At 42.0% G+C, this 16,986-nt stretch overlaps 1 protein-coding gene across 1 annotated transcript in view; it reads right to left on the reverse strand.

Moving 5' to 3' along the window:
• Positions 1-16,986, reverse strand: part of LOC119172332 (serine/threonine-protein kinase 11-interacting protein) — a 49,951-nt gene that overhangs the window by 2,385 nt on the left and 30,580 nt on the right. The window contains exons 17-23 of the mRNA XM_037423385.2: positions 12,131-12,329; positions 10,122-10,186; positions 8,641-8,924; positions 7,163-7,263; positions 4,506-4,693; positions 3,135-3,311; positions 13-179 (exon numbers count right to left, since the gene is read on the reverse strand). Of these exons, the coding sequence (XP_037279282.2) occupies positions 13-179; positions 3,135-3,311; positions 4,506-4,693; positions 7,163-7,263; positions 8,641-8,924; positions 10,122-10,186; positions 12,131-12,329 (1,181 nt within the window). The remainder of the gene's footprint in view (positions 1-12; positions 180-3,134; positions 3,312-4,505; positions 4,694-7,162; positions 7,264-8,640; positions 8,925-10,121; positions 10,187-12,130; positions 12,330-16,986) is intronic.

The following is a 16,986-nucleotide window of genomic DNA, read 5'->3' on the forward strand; positions in this document are numbered from 1 at the left end:
AAAGGTGCTTACCACAGCCGTTATGTTGCTGATTCTCTGACACGCCAATGGCTCGTACCGCATAGTACAAGCTTTGGTGGAACCCTTCGGTGTCTTCATAAAGTGGGCCTTGCAGATGTAAGTGCTGTCTTGCGTGACAACGATGCACACTGGCTTCAGAGCCGCTGGCGAGGCACCATCTGAAATGCAAGATACTTGAAGTATTTTCCACTTCTCTTTACTGCAAATAATGAGCGTCGGTAAATTTTTGCACCTTCTCATAACATCATGCTTGTACTGTGAACAAAAAAAAAAGTTTTACCTACATCATCAGTGGGTGGCTGAAGAAAAAAAAAAGGTCTTAAACTATACCATTAGAAAACTTCTACATGTTCAAAATACAATGAAGCCATTGTGATGTCGAAAGTGGCACTAAAACATTTTCTGTCAAACACTGGCTTCTTTATCACCATTTTCCTGCTATAGTCAATGTGTTATATTGAGTGCAGAGTACCCCGATAAGGTGCCTTGCAGGATGCAGTCACAGGGGTTGTAAAAATCTGTAGTACTCATGTATACAATGAACTTTTCGTTATCCTCCAGCTGAACTTCAAGCCAACTACAGGCAACAATAGTTACCTGCTAGCTCTTAATTAAAATGGCATGATTAGTGTATACTATGTCTTCAAAGCTGCTATGGTTATTTGACTACGATAAGGCTGTCGCAGCTGTTACAGATTAGCTGTCACATAGTAAATTTTGGATAAATTGCAGCCTAGCAAGAGCTACAAGATTCACTCTTCTTGTGTATGTGTCTTTGACGGCTGGGTTCGCCGATTTTCCAAGCCGTGCACCAAACAGTCCCAACACCAGACTCTTCCAAAGTTTACACAGTCTAGCGCGGTATTAACGCGATAGCGTTAGACAGCACGTGTCGTGAAAATTCTGCCATTGGCACCATTGATTGTAAGCGAAAAATCGAGAAATAAGCAAATAAAATAAAGAATAAAATTTTCGGTCCCATTAAGTATCGCACCCGGGCCTTCGGGTGGTAAGCAGGTATTCTACCACAAAGCCATGACGTTACTTGTAGGTGCCTCGGGGAAAAACACTACATAAATACCATGTAGTGGAAGGAGTCGCATTTTGTTGGACAGGTGTTACAACAAAAACAAGCTCATTCGGCGATTTGTAGCCGCATTTGGGAGGCCATCAAACCACGTAGAAAAAGGCCGAAATAGTGCCGCCATCACCACTAAAAAAACACAGGAACTTTTAAAAACTCTAAAAATTGACAACTATGTCCATCTAGAGGAAAATATATCATGCCTTTCCAGAGGCATTCATCAAGCAAACGCTACGCTAGATAATGTGCTGCCATCTGTGAGGCATTGTGAGACTCTTTATGGTCTCTGAAATAGCGTGCGCCCAGTGTTTATCTTGGAGCCCATGCGACTCTTGCTGATAAAAAGCCTGTATGCACTATCCGCGTGCGCGGGCTGGTACAATCTAGCGTGTGTGTGTGTGTGTGTGTGGGGGGGGGGGGGGGGGGGGAGGGTGCGTGCGTGCGTGCGTGTGTGTAACAAAACACACTAATAAGTATGCACTCAGCGGTTGAAGGGTGCACTAGGGGCTGGATTTCGCTATCACATTCAATTCATTAAGGCAAAGCTTAAGAATCCCCCAATTTTTTTTAATTAAAAGCATTCAAACAAATTATGAATAGTCTAACATAAATACCTTCTTTGCAAAGTTATTTCCATGGCATTAGCAGTGCATTGAACTACCTGTCTGCAAGTTCCCATTGTCTCAAGGATGTTTAGAATTTTCAGCCCAAGCAATAACACTTTTTGTTTCTGCTTTTACACAAGTGTGATTAAATGAAAACGCGCAGGATTTCTTATGCATTCGCCTAAAACAACTCGAAGCTGACAGACACCGTCAACTTTTCCTTCCCAGTAAATGCATTGATCCGCCATGGTCAACCCACTAGCATCAAAAATGGTGGACTCACTATTTCTTGCCAGCCAGTTTACATGCAAATATACTATAACGTATATGCGGCGTAACATTATGGGGAATGGGATGCTACAAAGCACAAGCCTTGCACCGCAGCCTCATTGTGAATTAAGTTGCAGGATAACAAGCAATGAAGATTTCACACTGCTTCTATAGAAAATAAGAACAGGATTTGCAAATTTATCAAGTGTGTATTGATATAGCAGGGATTTGTTTATAGTATTCTTGATACTCCTGATAAGGTACATAATTTTGTTTATTTGGACATTTTTTTCTATTCCGTGAAAAGAAAACCAATGAGCTTTTACCGTATATCCAGAAGAGAGCTTGGTTTTCTTCTTTTCGATGATGCACGTGCCCAAAATACGACTTAGATCGCTATCAGTTCTTTTGATTTACAAGCAACACATTCAACCTTATGTGTCTTCTGTTTCTTCAGAAGTAGCCTTTCATAATCATTTACACTTTTTCCTGCTTCCCAGTCATGGCTTTGTCTGTTGGCTCTGCTCCTTAGTTGAGTTCTCATTTACATCCATCTGTCTTAGAACACACAAAAAATAGTCACCCATGATTATGATACTGTTTGACGTGAATTCTGAGTGCAGCTTTGTGCTGGGGCAATGCCAACTGTGTCTGAAGTTCTGGCTATTCGAAGTTGTAGCAGTGTAACATTAATTACACATTGCCTCACAAACTGCCAGTGAACTAGTACTACGCACACCGCTCTGTGGACAACAGGCATTGTTGATTTACCACGGTTGTCGCGAACGAAGCGGAACGTCAACAGCCCCATTACAACAAGCAAAGCCAGCTGTAGTGCGCGTTCCAGCCGTGCAAGTGCACGTGCTCCGACCGAGGGCCCACTGCACGTGATGAAGGAAGAAAGCAAGGTTAGGGGCCAGTGGCTCGTGATCGTGACAGACTCCAGTGTGTTCTTTTTCGTACTCGTTCGTTCTATTGATTAAGACGACAACGCTAGCTGGGACATTGCTCAATGCAGGAAGGGCCGCACAAGAGCTGCGCTCTCGTGTGTACACACATGCCTTTGTTGCATCAGGACAACCCTCCAGCATTAAATGATCCCGCGGAGAATGCATGGATGCATGCATCATGGTAGAAAACCATGACTAACTGACCTGCGTGTTCGCTCCAGAAACCCATGACAAACAGCGACACCTCCTCCTGCTGCTGGCCACTGTCTTCCGAAATATTTTCCGAGCAACACTTTATGACCTCCTTCACCACTTGGGCCAAGCTTTCACTGACATCCATGACCACTGAAGGCGGCTCGGACATCCTTTCTTGCAGCGCGCCTATAAAAAAAAAGTGCGGAACTTATGGCAGAAGTGCCAAATGTCATTTTACACTTGAGGTACACTAAAATCCCTTTAAATGGGTCCTCCAAGAGACTGGAAGGTTGTAGTTTTGGTAACAGAACTTCCCTTTGTTATTAAGAATGATATTCGGTGGTGCCATACATTTTTTTTTGCACTGTTAGAAGGGACTGACAATTAACGTGTGATTAGATCCTTGTATAAATTACTATAGCGACATAATAGAGCATTTTTTTTGCAATTGAATAGTCTGTATTTTTGAATTGCAATCACAAAAAGTGGTACGTCGCACTGCTTCGTGGACAAAACCTGCACAAAGGAGTAGTTCATATTCCTGCATACATAGTCTGCTGCTTAAGCATGCCATAATTCAAGCCTACAAATGCAGTTCGCGTACTTTCAGCATCCCCACACTATTCTGTGCTCATTTATGAGGCAGAAGAACTTGAGCTAAGAAACAGCACCGTCCTCATTGCAATTGCAGTAAGACATAACTGAAGAGGGTAGGAGGCCCGACCCAAATGTTTGAACAACAACCGCGTATTGCCTCTCTGACCAAAGAAATAGTCCCACTCAGCCCGACAGTGGAGTGGCCTGCAATCCTTTCTTGCTGGTAAGAGAAGTAACAGCTATTAGCATCTTCAGCTGTGCTATTTCTGCTAAAAACAATTGAACTGTGCTATAGCTGGTATCGCTGGCTTTGTAAGCAGTAACGAAGGACTAAAAAGAAAGCTAGAGTGCTGTAAAACAAATTTCAGATTTCACCGCACCTGACAATTTTTTTTTTGTCATAACTTTGGTCTGTTGCAAAGAACCACTTTAGTCTCTAGGATTAAGAAGTTCACTAACACTTTGGATATAGTCAGACACCTACGCTTGTCATAACGATGATCAACTCTACTACACATAAATATTGCAGTTGTAGCCGTCACTCGGGCAACAACTTTCAAAAGTTTCTTTCTGCAGTATTCCCACTCTGTTAAACTCCTTTTCAGCAAGTACATTACTGAAAAATACAATCACTGTTTTTTTTTTCTGGAACAGTTTTGGAGAGCGAACTTAAACATCTAGATCTCATAAAGTGCCTTTTAAAAACAGAGCTGGCTTGGTTAAGCACATTTAAGCAAGCCCACGATTCTAGACAATACAGGGTGGGCTGTTGGGTAAATATACCTGTTAAGCACTGCAGAAAACAGTTGCACGTGTCAGCATCTCGAAGCAAGCATGTGTACCATGGCAGTGATCCTTTCTCAACCTGCCATCTGAGGCAAAATCCCTGATTGCCGAGAAGAAGTGAGATGACCTTGAGGTTCTCGAGTGACCTTGACTCTCGCAGTACTAGCCAAGACTCGGGGTCTTCCCTGCGCCACATTAATCCACCAGTTACACCCTACTGTTACACAGATGAGTCAATGAAGATATCCCAATGAAGCAATGAACCAATAAATAAATTGGTAAAGTATCAGACAAATCAGTCAACATTGAATACTACTGCACTCAAACCTTACTATAACAAGGTCACATCTTAGATGAAAATAAGATCGTTATATCGGAAATTTCATTATAAACGCTTATTCCTAATACTACATCTATTGCAAGACTATTTTTCATTTACTTTGTTATAACCCATATTTCTTTATACCCGGGTTCGTTATAACGAGATTTGAATGATTTCAGTCTTTGGAGAATAAAACACAAGAGCAGTCAAAAGGAACGGTGTCTTGAAAAACAGATGCAGTATCATCTCCTCCTACAGTAGTAAATTTAGCTTCAATTTCACAAGAAAAATTAAGAAAAAGCTTGTGTATTCAAAATGAGCTCTAGCTCCTAAAAGCCGCATTCAAAATGCACTTCTGGAGCGCTGGGAAGCAAATAATTTTATGTCCAAGCTTTTTACAATGGACCCGCATACCGCAGACTTTTGGCTATGACAGACCATTTTCCAACCTTAGTTTGGTCTACCTATTTCATCAATGCAAAAAACTGTACAAAACCACGCTACACTGGACTGCTATCTATTCCAAGTGAAATCAGCAGAAATTTCTTCATTTCCAAACGATGCACATAAAAAACTTGACGGCCATGCCCATGTTGGCTCAAGCTTCAATTGTCGCTGGCAACAGCAGCAGCCTCCATCCAAGCCTGTTGATAAGCCAGTTTGAGGTCGCATCGGTCGCGCATTCTGTTGTCCCTTGTTGAAGCAATTTTGTTGACGTGTCTCCATGCTAGTCAGCTGGGGCTGCATTTTTGGCAGATCATTTTTGGAGACGCTTTCACGAGTCAAGCGCTGAGCACATTTGGCATGTACAGGCCACATCAGACTGGCACGGTGCCAAATAGGCTCACATGGTGGCCCAAAAACCTTATCGGCCATAGAGACGACACACCCGGCACTAATCTCATGAAACAGTGCCATCCTGAGGCTACCAAGATAACATCCTTTAGAAAACAGAAACAACTGACACAGAGTGACAAGATCAAGACAGCGAACGCATGTAATTAAAATCAGGTGGACGTTGCAAGATTGTCGGAGCAGACTATGAGCTAAACCATCAACATCAAAAGCATTGCCAGAAAGAGCCAAGAAAATTAACCCAAAGTGCCTCAAGCCCAGGCTTGTAATTTTGATTAAGCTATGCAACACCCAAACACACGACATTCCAGTGAATGGTGTTAGAAAACAGGCGTCGCGGTATCCTACCACTTCCACCACTGCTAGAGAAATGGGGTTGCGTGGCCGGTGTGGACATGTGCGGATGTTGTGCTCGGAGCAGTCATGAGGACAAATTGGAACATTGAAAATACTTTTACACAGAGTATTTACACGTTGACGATCCTAACCCTCAGAGAAAACAGGCACGGCGCGCTCTTCGGTGCATTAGATTAAATTGGAACGGTGGGGTCCAGCCCCACAATCTCCACTCCACATAATGGCGAAAGTCCACCAATCCTGCACCACTTGCTGGTACAATTTGATGGCCATGCCTAGGCCTCCAAGGGTCAATACCCGGTCGATGATGTAGGACCACGAGAAGGGTGAATGACCGCTCTGGTGACCCTGTTGGGGAGTCGATGGTTTGCTAACAGCTTCTCACGAACTTGGACGGGATAAGACCGGCCTAACGAAATCAGCATGACAACGGACAGGCAGCATCGCACGTGCGCAAAGCTTTAACATTCATCCTGCTCGGGAGTGTTGCTTTTCACAGAACAATCACTGGCGTCGGTGGTTGAGGCTGGCAAGGTAGTGGCACAACGATGAACTGCAGTTGAGGAAGCATTCTAAACAACTATTCAAGGATTTCGTAGACGGTAATGTTATACTGTTCCAAGGCAAGGCATGACGCTGCAGTCATGCATGTCTGTGTTGAACATGATAGTGTCAGTTGATGTACTCAGCGAGAGAAACTCGAGCTGCCAGCGTGATTGGTCGTGTCTTTTGTATTGCATTAATTGCTGAGCAATCCCGAGCTACACTAATTAAAACCTACACAAGCTGCGATCAGGTCTACCTTATAGTATATGCACAACTGCAAATGTGAGCAACAGTGCTATACACTTCGCACAGCTTTTTCTGTCATACTTGTGTATTTCACACCACAATCTAATGCAGTGTTAATCAAAACACAATGTTGATTCGACAATTTTTTTGCAATTCAGTGGTGGCCTCCAGCTTACAGTAACACTCGTGCTGGGTGACTGAAAAATCTCCTTTTTTTATCCACAACTTCAGCAGAGATTTTAAATATACTAGTATCACAAACTTTGGATAAAGTACAATGGAATGAGAGTAAGCTGTAATTGATGCTAACAAAAGACAAACCGCTCACTTTTCCTTGTTGTTCCTGATCCTGAAGAAATAAGCTTTGCTACTCGATATCACCAGAAGCGCTGGAACCTCTTCTAAGGATGACCATGTCACCAAGTCAACCTTCAAAGAAAGCGAAAAAGAAAGATATGAAACACTTATAAAAGCATTTTGTTAGATGCGAATCTCCAGAATATTAACGAAACAAAAAAAAATATACCTGTTTTCAAAGTTATAGAAACTCCAACAAAAACGTCCCATATGTAAGCTGATGGGACATATAAAGCATACATGTTTTGCAAAACATTATGACACTGGTACTAAACTTGCCGTTTTAATGTGGGGTCCTAAGTCACTGACCCTAGCAAGATGCCACAATAAAATGCAACATTTACTCTTTAGTTACTTTAGAAGCTATTGCAGTAGTTGGTTAATGAATATTTCTAATACATTTTTGCCACAAAAAGAAAAACAGCACCGAAAAAGAAATGTCAGAATGAGACAAAAAAAAAATTGTTTTGTGGCTTTGTGTGCCAAAACCACTCTATAATTATAAGGCACGCCGTAGTTTGGGGTCCTGGATTAATTCATACTACATTTGTGGGTCTTTAACAAGCACTAAAATTCAGTTACACAAGAGCGTTTTCGCACCTTGCTCCCCACAGAAATGAGACTGCCGTAACCGGGAATTGAACTCGAGTCTTTTGAGCTAGTTGTTAAGCATCGTAACCACTGAGTCACTGTAGCAGTTGATAGTTAGCGTTTCTTTCATTCACACGCTATTTCTGTCACTTAATGGGGCCCACAAGAGGATAGCGGTCCACCCAGTGTCAAAAGATGCCAATGCAAAGCGGTGCACAAGCTATTCTAGAACTTTCTAATGATGATACTTCTGTTCCGTGGCATCACCCAAGATTCTGAACTACCTACAATGCCTTTAAAATGCCCTTTGAGATATATGCCAACATATATGTACGACAGAAACTGTAAAGATGGCCTCAGGAACGTTGTGTGGTGTCATTGGTGCAACTAAAATCCAGAACCTCAGTGCAATGAAGTGTGCGATATAACAAAGCTCTTTTCCGACATGTAGAATTTTAATATGCTGGTGTTCAAGAGTATGCACTTTAATGTAGACGAGGATTTCTGCACTATGCCTTCATTAGAGTGTGTGGATGCAATGAAAATAAGACCTTCGGCATACGAATGGCCTAGCTGCCAAGAACACATACGAAGCAGTTGTCGGGCAGTATTCTTCAATAGCAACATTTCACAATACTTTCGCAAGGTTAGTACAGCGCACATTAGTATCAATAAGCAACAGCATGTCTAGCCTGTCATCTTGACACAAGAGGCACAGTGCTACGAAACTGTGGGCAACGTTGGGCTGTAGACAGCTAAACACACCAGGAACTAATGTTATGACATTTGAACTGTCATCAAAAGTGAGCGTTTGAAAATGAAAAAGTGGGAAAAAATCAGGAGGGAGAGGTCACAAACCTCCACACAGCACACGAAGGTCTCGTTCCTTCCAAATACGTTGACATCCAGGTGCAACAGGACACTGTGGTCGGGGTTGGTAAACGAGGTGGGCTCGGTGTCCTTTCTGCTGTCGAACATGTCCCACGCCGAGATGGAGCACTCCGACCGGCTTGAGTCTGAGGTGTCCGGCAGCTGCAGGCTCACGTTGGGCTGGCTCTGAGCGCTCTTGAAACTCGCATCCGATAGCATGGTGTCCGATGCGCTCGCTCTACTTGGGTGACCTATGCTGATGCTATCTGTCCCTAGAAGGAACATAACACTCAGCGAGAATATTCTGAAACTGCAAGAAGCGCATGAATGGAAGTAAAAGTTCATTAGATTGACACCCGTTAATTGAAAGAATCGGATAATTGGGACGTGTTTTCTGGTCCCTGCAAGCATATATATAACTTATTGGTGTATTAAACTTTTGTCAATTTTTGTGATATTTTACAGCAATCCGGTTAGTCCGGGCAATCCTCAGAGCACATGAGCACGAAGCGCCGCGAACGTGCGACGCAAAGGAGAGGAAACGGCGTTCCAGAATAAATTAAATGGCTGCATGCCATCAAGACGGTGCGGCCGCAATACATGACTGCATTATCGAGCCAGGTTCATTCCAGCTTAGTTTCTACATAGGATAGTGTGAGGGCCATGTCACTAAACTCAAACACGGTGTAAGCAGTTGACAATGAAGAACCTTAGCTGTGGTCTGCATGCTGGCATAAAACTCATTTACCATATTGTGATGGACAAATGGTGAGTGTTCGCCATTCTTAAATAAAAAAAAAATCGTCGTGCACAGATGTTGGTGGCCGCAGTACGCAATAACGGATGAGTTCAGAGCACGTTTGTTTTTAAGACACGAGCCATGGAGAATACATTCATGTAAAAGGAGAAGACTTAAATGACAATTGATTAAAAACTTCTTTAACAAAGTAATCAATGATTAATCGGTCTGATGACTCAGCAAATCAAAAGTGTCACTGCAGACTGTGTGCCACGTTTTCCATGCTTGAGTAAGAATTGTATCATGGGAACCAAAACAGAAGAGCATATATTGTACATACGAGAGTACCACATTAAGGTCTCAAATTTCTTATGGCATGAAAAAGTTGTCACAAGACTTCTACCATTATAGCAGCACCATACGCTAGGTGGGAAGAGGGACACCCATTGAAATGTACAGTCGTGGTCAAAAGTTTCTAGAGCTGTGGTAGCGCAGTCTGAGAAATTATGACACCCCCTGTACTTATTACATAGCGCACGAATGAATCAGCTTGGCTCCACCCTTTGGTTACACAGGCCACTTTGTATAAAGAAATCTTGAGGCGAATGCTCAACTGTAGCAAATGAAGAAATGGCAAAGCTGCACGTATGCAGCTATCGCTAAGCTATGTAGGCATGTATTCACAATTTAGAAGGAACTTAGGTCATGCGACAAGATCGAGTGGACTTACTGCTAATGTTCAGAACAGGTTCCTCAACAATTTCCCTTAGTGTTGGAAGGACAACCGTAGGGGGCCTGCAGTAAGAACAACACAAAAGTTTTAAAAAGTGAAGTATAGGTGGTGACAATAAAGGCTAATATAACTTCTTAAAAACTATGTTTATTAAATGTGTCAACCATAATTGTATGTGTCACGCCCCACTGCCAAGAAATCTGCAGCAGAGCCTTTAAGGCAGAGCCTTAATTAAAAAAACACTAGGCATGAATGCATTAAAAAGACACTAGACATCATGTCAAACACAACTTTCACGATAATTCTTATCTGCTTAAAGATCATTTTATCATGAAAGCTGTGAACATACTCAGGCATAATGAGCCAACTCTTTGTGGTGATTAAGATTAAAGACAATAAACCTGACACCACTGATTCTGTCAAATAGTGTGGAAATTCGTCACGCTATAATTCTCATCAATCACTGTATATATCGTCAAGCAGACCACATGCAACAATGTCATTATGATGATTTTGTACGAAGCTTACATGTGACAGGTTCTCCTTTAATACTAGCTACCTTAGATAATTCCGTACTATTGGCATAAAATGAAACGTGAATAGTAGAGCGTATGAATCAAGCATTATTGAAGCTATGCAGTGTCCGCCATCCAGTTATCTTCACTGGAAGTCTCCCACATCCGGTTCGGCGGCACTGTGCGATTCCAATCAAATATTTTCACTACTGTTTCTGTTCTCATATGGTTCTGATATGGTTTTAGTTTGTTTCGAATATCAAAACTACAGAATACGAGAAAATATCTGACTTCAGGGCACGAAGGAAGAAATATTAAAAGAGGTGAAACTCCCACTGGAACGGGCGTGCCCAGGCATCCAATAATGTGACATAAAATACGAAAATAACATACCCCGACAGAGATATTTCGGTTGGCAGTGCCTTGCGATGCATAGCCACAATCATAAAAAAAAAAGAAAAGGCAACGCTACCGGCGGAGAGCAACTGAATGCGCTCCACGTCCCCGCTTTGTGACAATGGCGGAACGCAAGCAACGCGCGCAAGTGGTTTGCTCGGAAACCAAAACGGCAGCAATTCCCTTTTCTGCCGCAAGATGCCGCCAGGGTGATGTGGCTTTTTGGCAATGTGACATTATCTGGCTGCCTCAACGAGCAGAGTTGCACCTCCTGCATGTTTCTTTTTCCATGGTGTAGGGGGATTGCTCAGCGCTGCCAAAACAGATGTGTGCACCTGTCAGTGATGATGACTAGACTGCATTCACTGTACCTTTGCTAGCGCTTGATCCACGCGCTCCTCTGTTCGCATTTCGTTTGACGCCAATAGTACATCTATCAACAGTGCAGTTTATTGAACTGCTTCAACACTTGCTACAGTGTTAATGCACTAAGAGTAATTATAATAAGGAGTTCAAGTAAGAGCAACTACACCTGATATCATTGCTACAAAACCAATTTAGTATGCGCTCAATATTGTAGACAGTATATATAGCATAGGCTCTGGGCCGGACGTCTGCCGAAGCCATCAGAGATGACACGGAGTCAGTAACAAGAGCGAAAGATCGTCAGTGTTGCCCGATCCTGGCTCACTACCAGCTGTCCCGCCAAAACCTTGTGAGCCCCTGAGCATGAGTACACCCCAGTCACTCGTCATTGTTAATGAGGACCAGCGCCCCCAAAATAGATACTACAAGTTACCTACCCAGTTACCATGATAACATGGTGACCATAGCGAGAAATCACACCAACAAGTTAAGAACAATCCAAGTTGTTTTAACTGTTGTACTCAAATATGGCTACAACTGTTAACGCGGTGGAGCCAATGTTACATTGGGACCACCACTGCAGCTACTGTGTTACGAGTGTTTCTTATGGCTTTAAGTATAAGCAAACTAGCTCTGTGGCAAGTTCTACCAAACTTGACAAGTACAGACAGCTCACTAAATATGGTGCAATGCTCATGGATATAAAAATATAGAGAGAGATTGCCTTACGGAGACAACGTCTTCTCATTTTCTCTCGTGCTTTCCACGCGACCATCCTGCGTGGAAGTGGTAGATATGACCATAATGCTGCTTTGGCTGGGGTTGCTGAGGATGGTGATGTCGCTTGCGCTCTTCCGGAAACCCGGCCGGTAGAGGCTGCTGTGCTGGTCGGGAGTCACGGTCTCGATGCTCTCCTCGGAAACATTGTCTGCTTGCAGCGGCACAGACAAAAGTTTGTTTTTAGCAGTCCTCATTCGGACAGCCGGTGATGACTAGGAGGAGTGTTACTTAACTGTTCAGATTTAACCTCACAGAACCATCACATGAGCACTCCACTATGGCAAAGATGCTGTAGTGGAGGGCTCATATGTTTTTTAATGTTAACACGTTTCCTGCACTCCTTCACGTGCACCTAAATGTAAGTTTATGGGCCTCGATAATTTCCACCTCCATCGAAAATGTGACCGTCGCAGCCGGAATTTATCTTATCCTTGGGCAAGCACTCGAGCAGTATAGCGCTAGACCACCACGGCAGCTTGCTAGGAGGAGCAGATGAACGAAAGAGGTGTGCGAGGCTGCGACGGCTACAGGAGAAGCAGCAACAAGTTGTTCTAGAACTTCACATTAGTCATTAAATGTAAAAGTGACAATCTTGACAAAGTTACAAGGAGTGCCACAATGTGGAATGACTTGACTCCTTCTAGTTTGGCTACTTTTTCAGCACTCATACAATCTTCTTAATGTTGTGCATTTTAAATGACTAGTCCTGTAGCTCTGAACTACTACTGGTACTTCACTTCTGATGACATAAAGTTATACGAACCTAACAAGCCAATGACAGCACTCTTAGGCCAAGCAACAACAAACAATAAGGCAAGAAAACAATACTCTTCATTTCGCACACTGCCTCTGGCTTACAAATAGGCTCGTGCAAACATTCAAGCATTACACAAATGAATATTACAGTATTTTATTTGCTTCGACTCAAATTCAAATTATCAGAAATTTCAAAGTATTCAAAATGAACAAATAACATCTACATAAATTTGCATATAACCGTCCCTGTAAATGTTGTTTCACTGCAGTGCAGAGATGTTACAACGCGAATACACCTAACCAAAAAAAAAGTCTGCACTGCCGAAGAGCCTCATTTCAAGGTTAGAAGAACACATCAATTCATCATTTCTTAAGTGTGAAAGCTCGTTTATGCCAGCTTATATGCTCTAAGTATAGTAAATTTTTAAATGTAACATAATTCACAGATTATCGCTTGCATTCTACAGACAGTGAAATTCTGCTACTATTCACAGTTGCTTCTACTTCCTTTGAACCAAAAAGCATGGAATTAGCACATGCCTTGATTCAATTTTAAAGAAATATTGTGCAGGTTCATAAAGTGATGACAAATTTACTCATTTTTTTTTTATAATATGCAATATATACCATTCGAATTAAATTCAAGATTATTCGATCGAATCACTATTTGCTTTGAACCTAAAATACACCATTCGCACAAGCCTACTAAAAAATATTCAAATATTCCTTTTTTGAGAGCAACACAGAATGGGCACTCATGCGATTTTCTTTGTTACGATCAATTTAATAGCCATTACTTCATAGATTAGCCTCTCCGATTATTTTCCGATCACCGATTGATTGATTGATTGATATGTGGGGTTTAACGTCCCAAAACCACTATATGATTATGAGAGACGCCGTAGTGGAGGGCTCCGGAAATTTAGACCACCTGGGGTTCTTTAATTTTCCGATCACCGAGCACTGCCTGAAAGGTGCTTCACAGACACAACTTCTACAGTGCCACGAGTGTCCCAAAACGACTGTCTATCCAACTAAATTCGTGTGCTCCCTGAGCCTGTTGTGCAGACGTCTACCGGACTATTCGTTATACAGTCAGACCCCAGTATAACGAACACAAATATAATTAAATATTGGTTATAATGAAGTAAATGAACAATAGTCTTGAAATAGCTATACTAATAGGAATATATAGAATTTGCCAGAACTCAAAATAAGCCATTTAGGCTTGTAGTGGACAAGCTGCGCATCGAAAACGTTATTTACGTCCATGACGCCGTCTCTAAGTCAGTTATACGCTCAGGCAGATAGCTAGAAGGACACGTACAAACGTTTAGGAAGCCGGAGCTGCATAAGCCTTGCACTCCTCTATCACTAACAGTATCATTCACTAACATTAGAAGCATCTTATCCAAACGTGAAATAGTGTCATCTTATATCGATGATAGCCTTTCTGATATTCTTGTCTTCACTGAGACATGGCTTAACGCTGACATCAATGACAATGAGATTTTTACGCATGCTAACAGATACAACGTTTATCGAAACGATCGTCCAGACAGAAGGGGTGGTGGTGTTCTTATAGCTGTTAAAAAAACCATCACGTCTTATGTCGTCGCTTCCTATTATAAGATTGAAATTATATGGGTAGTTTGCACAATTCGTTCCACAAGGATGTTGCTCGGCAGCTGTTATCGTCCACCCGATTGTCATCATTCTTTCTTAGAAGAGTTGCGCAGCAGCATTAATTCTGCCATCGAAATCTGTGAGGCTCGCATCGTATATTTATTCGGTGATTTCAATCTACCATTTATTGACTGGGAGCAGCTGTCATCTTCTTGTAAGTACTCAACTGACTTTATTAACTTAACTTTAGACTTTCATTTGGCCCAGGTTGTCACTCACTCAACTCGCGGTTCAAATACACTTGACCTCGTTCTTACAACTGCACCTGAAACTATAGACCACATAAACTGTTTGAATGGCTTTAGTGACCACAAACTGCTGCAAGTTGATCTTTCTATCTTGCCACCTTTTGCAGGAACCGAATCAAAGAAAATTAGAGATTATAATAAAGCCGATTATGATGTCATTAACAGGAAACTTGAGTCTTTCCTTGACAATGTGCTGCTGCCTTCCTTTTACAGTCACTCAGTTCAGGAAAACTGGGTTCTTTTCAAAAATGCGATTTCAGCCCTAATAGAAAAGCACGTGCCTTTGATAACGATTACGAATGATAAAAGTAATCCATGGTTCACCAAGTCTTTGCGCAGACTTAGAAACAAAAAGAAGCAGCTTTATCGGTCTGCAAAAAATTCGCATTCACACACGTCTTGGGATAGATACGAGGAATGCCTAAAGAAATATTGCCACGAAATTACAACTGCGAAAAATAAATACTATTCCCAGGATTTGCCTTCACTCCTAAAATCTAATCCAAAAAAATTCTGGAAAGTAATAAGTCCTGATCGGGACGATAACTTCATTTCATTACACGATGCAAATAACACTCCTTTTGCCGACACTGATTGTCCTCATGTCTTTAATTCATTCTTTTCATCCGTGTTTACTAGCGAGCATGCTCATCTTCCAGAAATTGTTGAACGAGATTACTCATTCATGTCACCTATAGATATTACAATTGAAGGCATAGTTAATATTATTGAAAATCTGAAGATGTCATCATCTTCTGGTATTGACGATATCAATTCAAAAATATTAAAGAACACTGTTTATGTGTCTGGCAATATCCTGTTTCACATTTTTCGGCAGTCGCTCACTACAGGAATGTTGCCTTCTGACTGGAAGATAGCGAAGGTAGTGCCAGTTCATAAAAGTGGTAGTAAAAGTTCACCTGGAAATTATCGCCCCATTTCCTTGACGTGCATATGTTGCAAGATTCTTGAGCATATCATAGCTTCTAACATTTATGCGCATCTAGAATCTAACAATTTCTTTTTCTCAAACCAGTACGGGTTCCAAAAGGGTCGTTCTTGCGAAACTCAACTCTGAGTTCACCGCCGACCTACATTCTAACATGAACAATAATCTACAGACAGACTGTTTATTTCTTGATTTTGCAAAGGCATTCGATCGTGTTGCTCATTGTCGCTTGATATTAAAACTGTCATCACTAAAACTTGATTCACTCACGCTAACATGGCTCAGAAACTTCCTAACTAACCGCCAACAGTTCACTATCGCCAACAATCACTCTTCATCACTCTGTTACGTTTCCTCTGGTGTACCACAGGGCAGTGTTCTTGGTCCCTTACTTATCCTCATCTACATTAACGACCTGCCTGACAACTTATCCTCATGTATGCGTATATTTGCCGATGACAGCATTATCTATCGTCCCATCCGAAACAATAGCGATCATCTAGCTCTTCAAAAGGCCTCGAACATATAATTGAGTGGTGCAAAACATGGCAGATGACACTTAATGTTTCCAAATGCAAACTAGTCACCTTTAGTCGCAAACGTGATAACTTTAATAGCCAATACAAAATTAATAATAGCATAGCAGAACGCACTGATCAATACAAATACCTAGGCATAAACTTAACTTCTACACTTTCGTGGTCCACACATATCACTTCTATCTGTGCCAACACATCAAGATCATTAGCTTTTCTGTGCCGAAATATATACAGTGCTCCCTCCGATGTGCGCAAACTGGCTTATCTTGCTCTAATCCGTCCTCAACTGGAGTTCGAATCCTCCATTTGGTCACCATATCAACAATACCTTATAGATAAGTTAGAATGTATACAGAACAGAGCTAGTCGATTCATAGCGCGTAATCACAGCTACCCTTCCAGCGTGACACAGATTAAACATAGCCTTGCACTTGAGCCACTGAAAATTCGCCGCGACATCTCACTTTTATCACTATTTCACAAATGCATCCACACCAGCATGATGCCATCTGTTCACCTTAATCTAGCACATCGAACTTCGAGCAGACTACATAACACCTTTAGCTTATCACGCATGTACGGCAATACTAACGCTTTCAACCAGTCGGCTCTTCCACAAGCTATTCG

Source organism: Rhipicephalus microplus, chromosome 4 (assembly GCF_043290135.1).
Source record: "Rhipicephalus microplus isolate Deutch F79 chromosome 4, USDA_Rmic, whole genome shotgun sequence".
Classification (NCBI taxonomy): domain Eukaryota; kingdom Metazoa; phylum Arthropoda; class Arachnida; order Ixodida; family Ixodidae; genus Rhipicephalus; species Rhipicephalus microplus.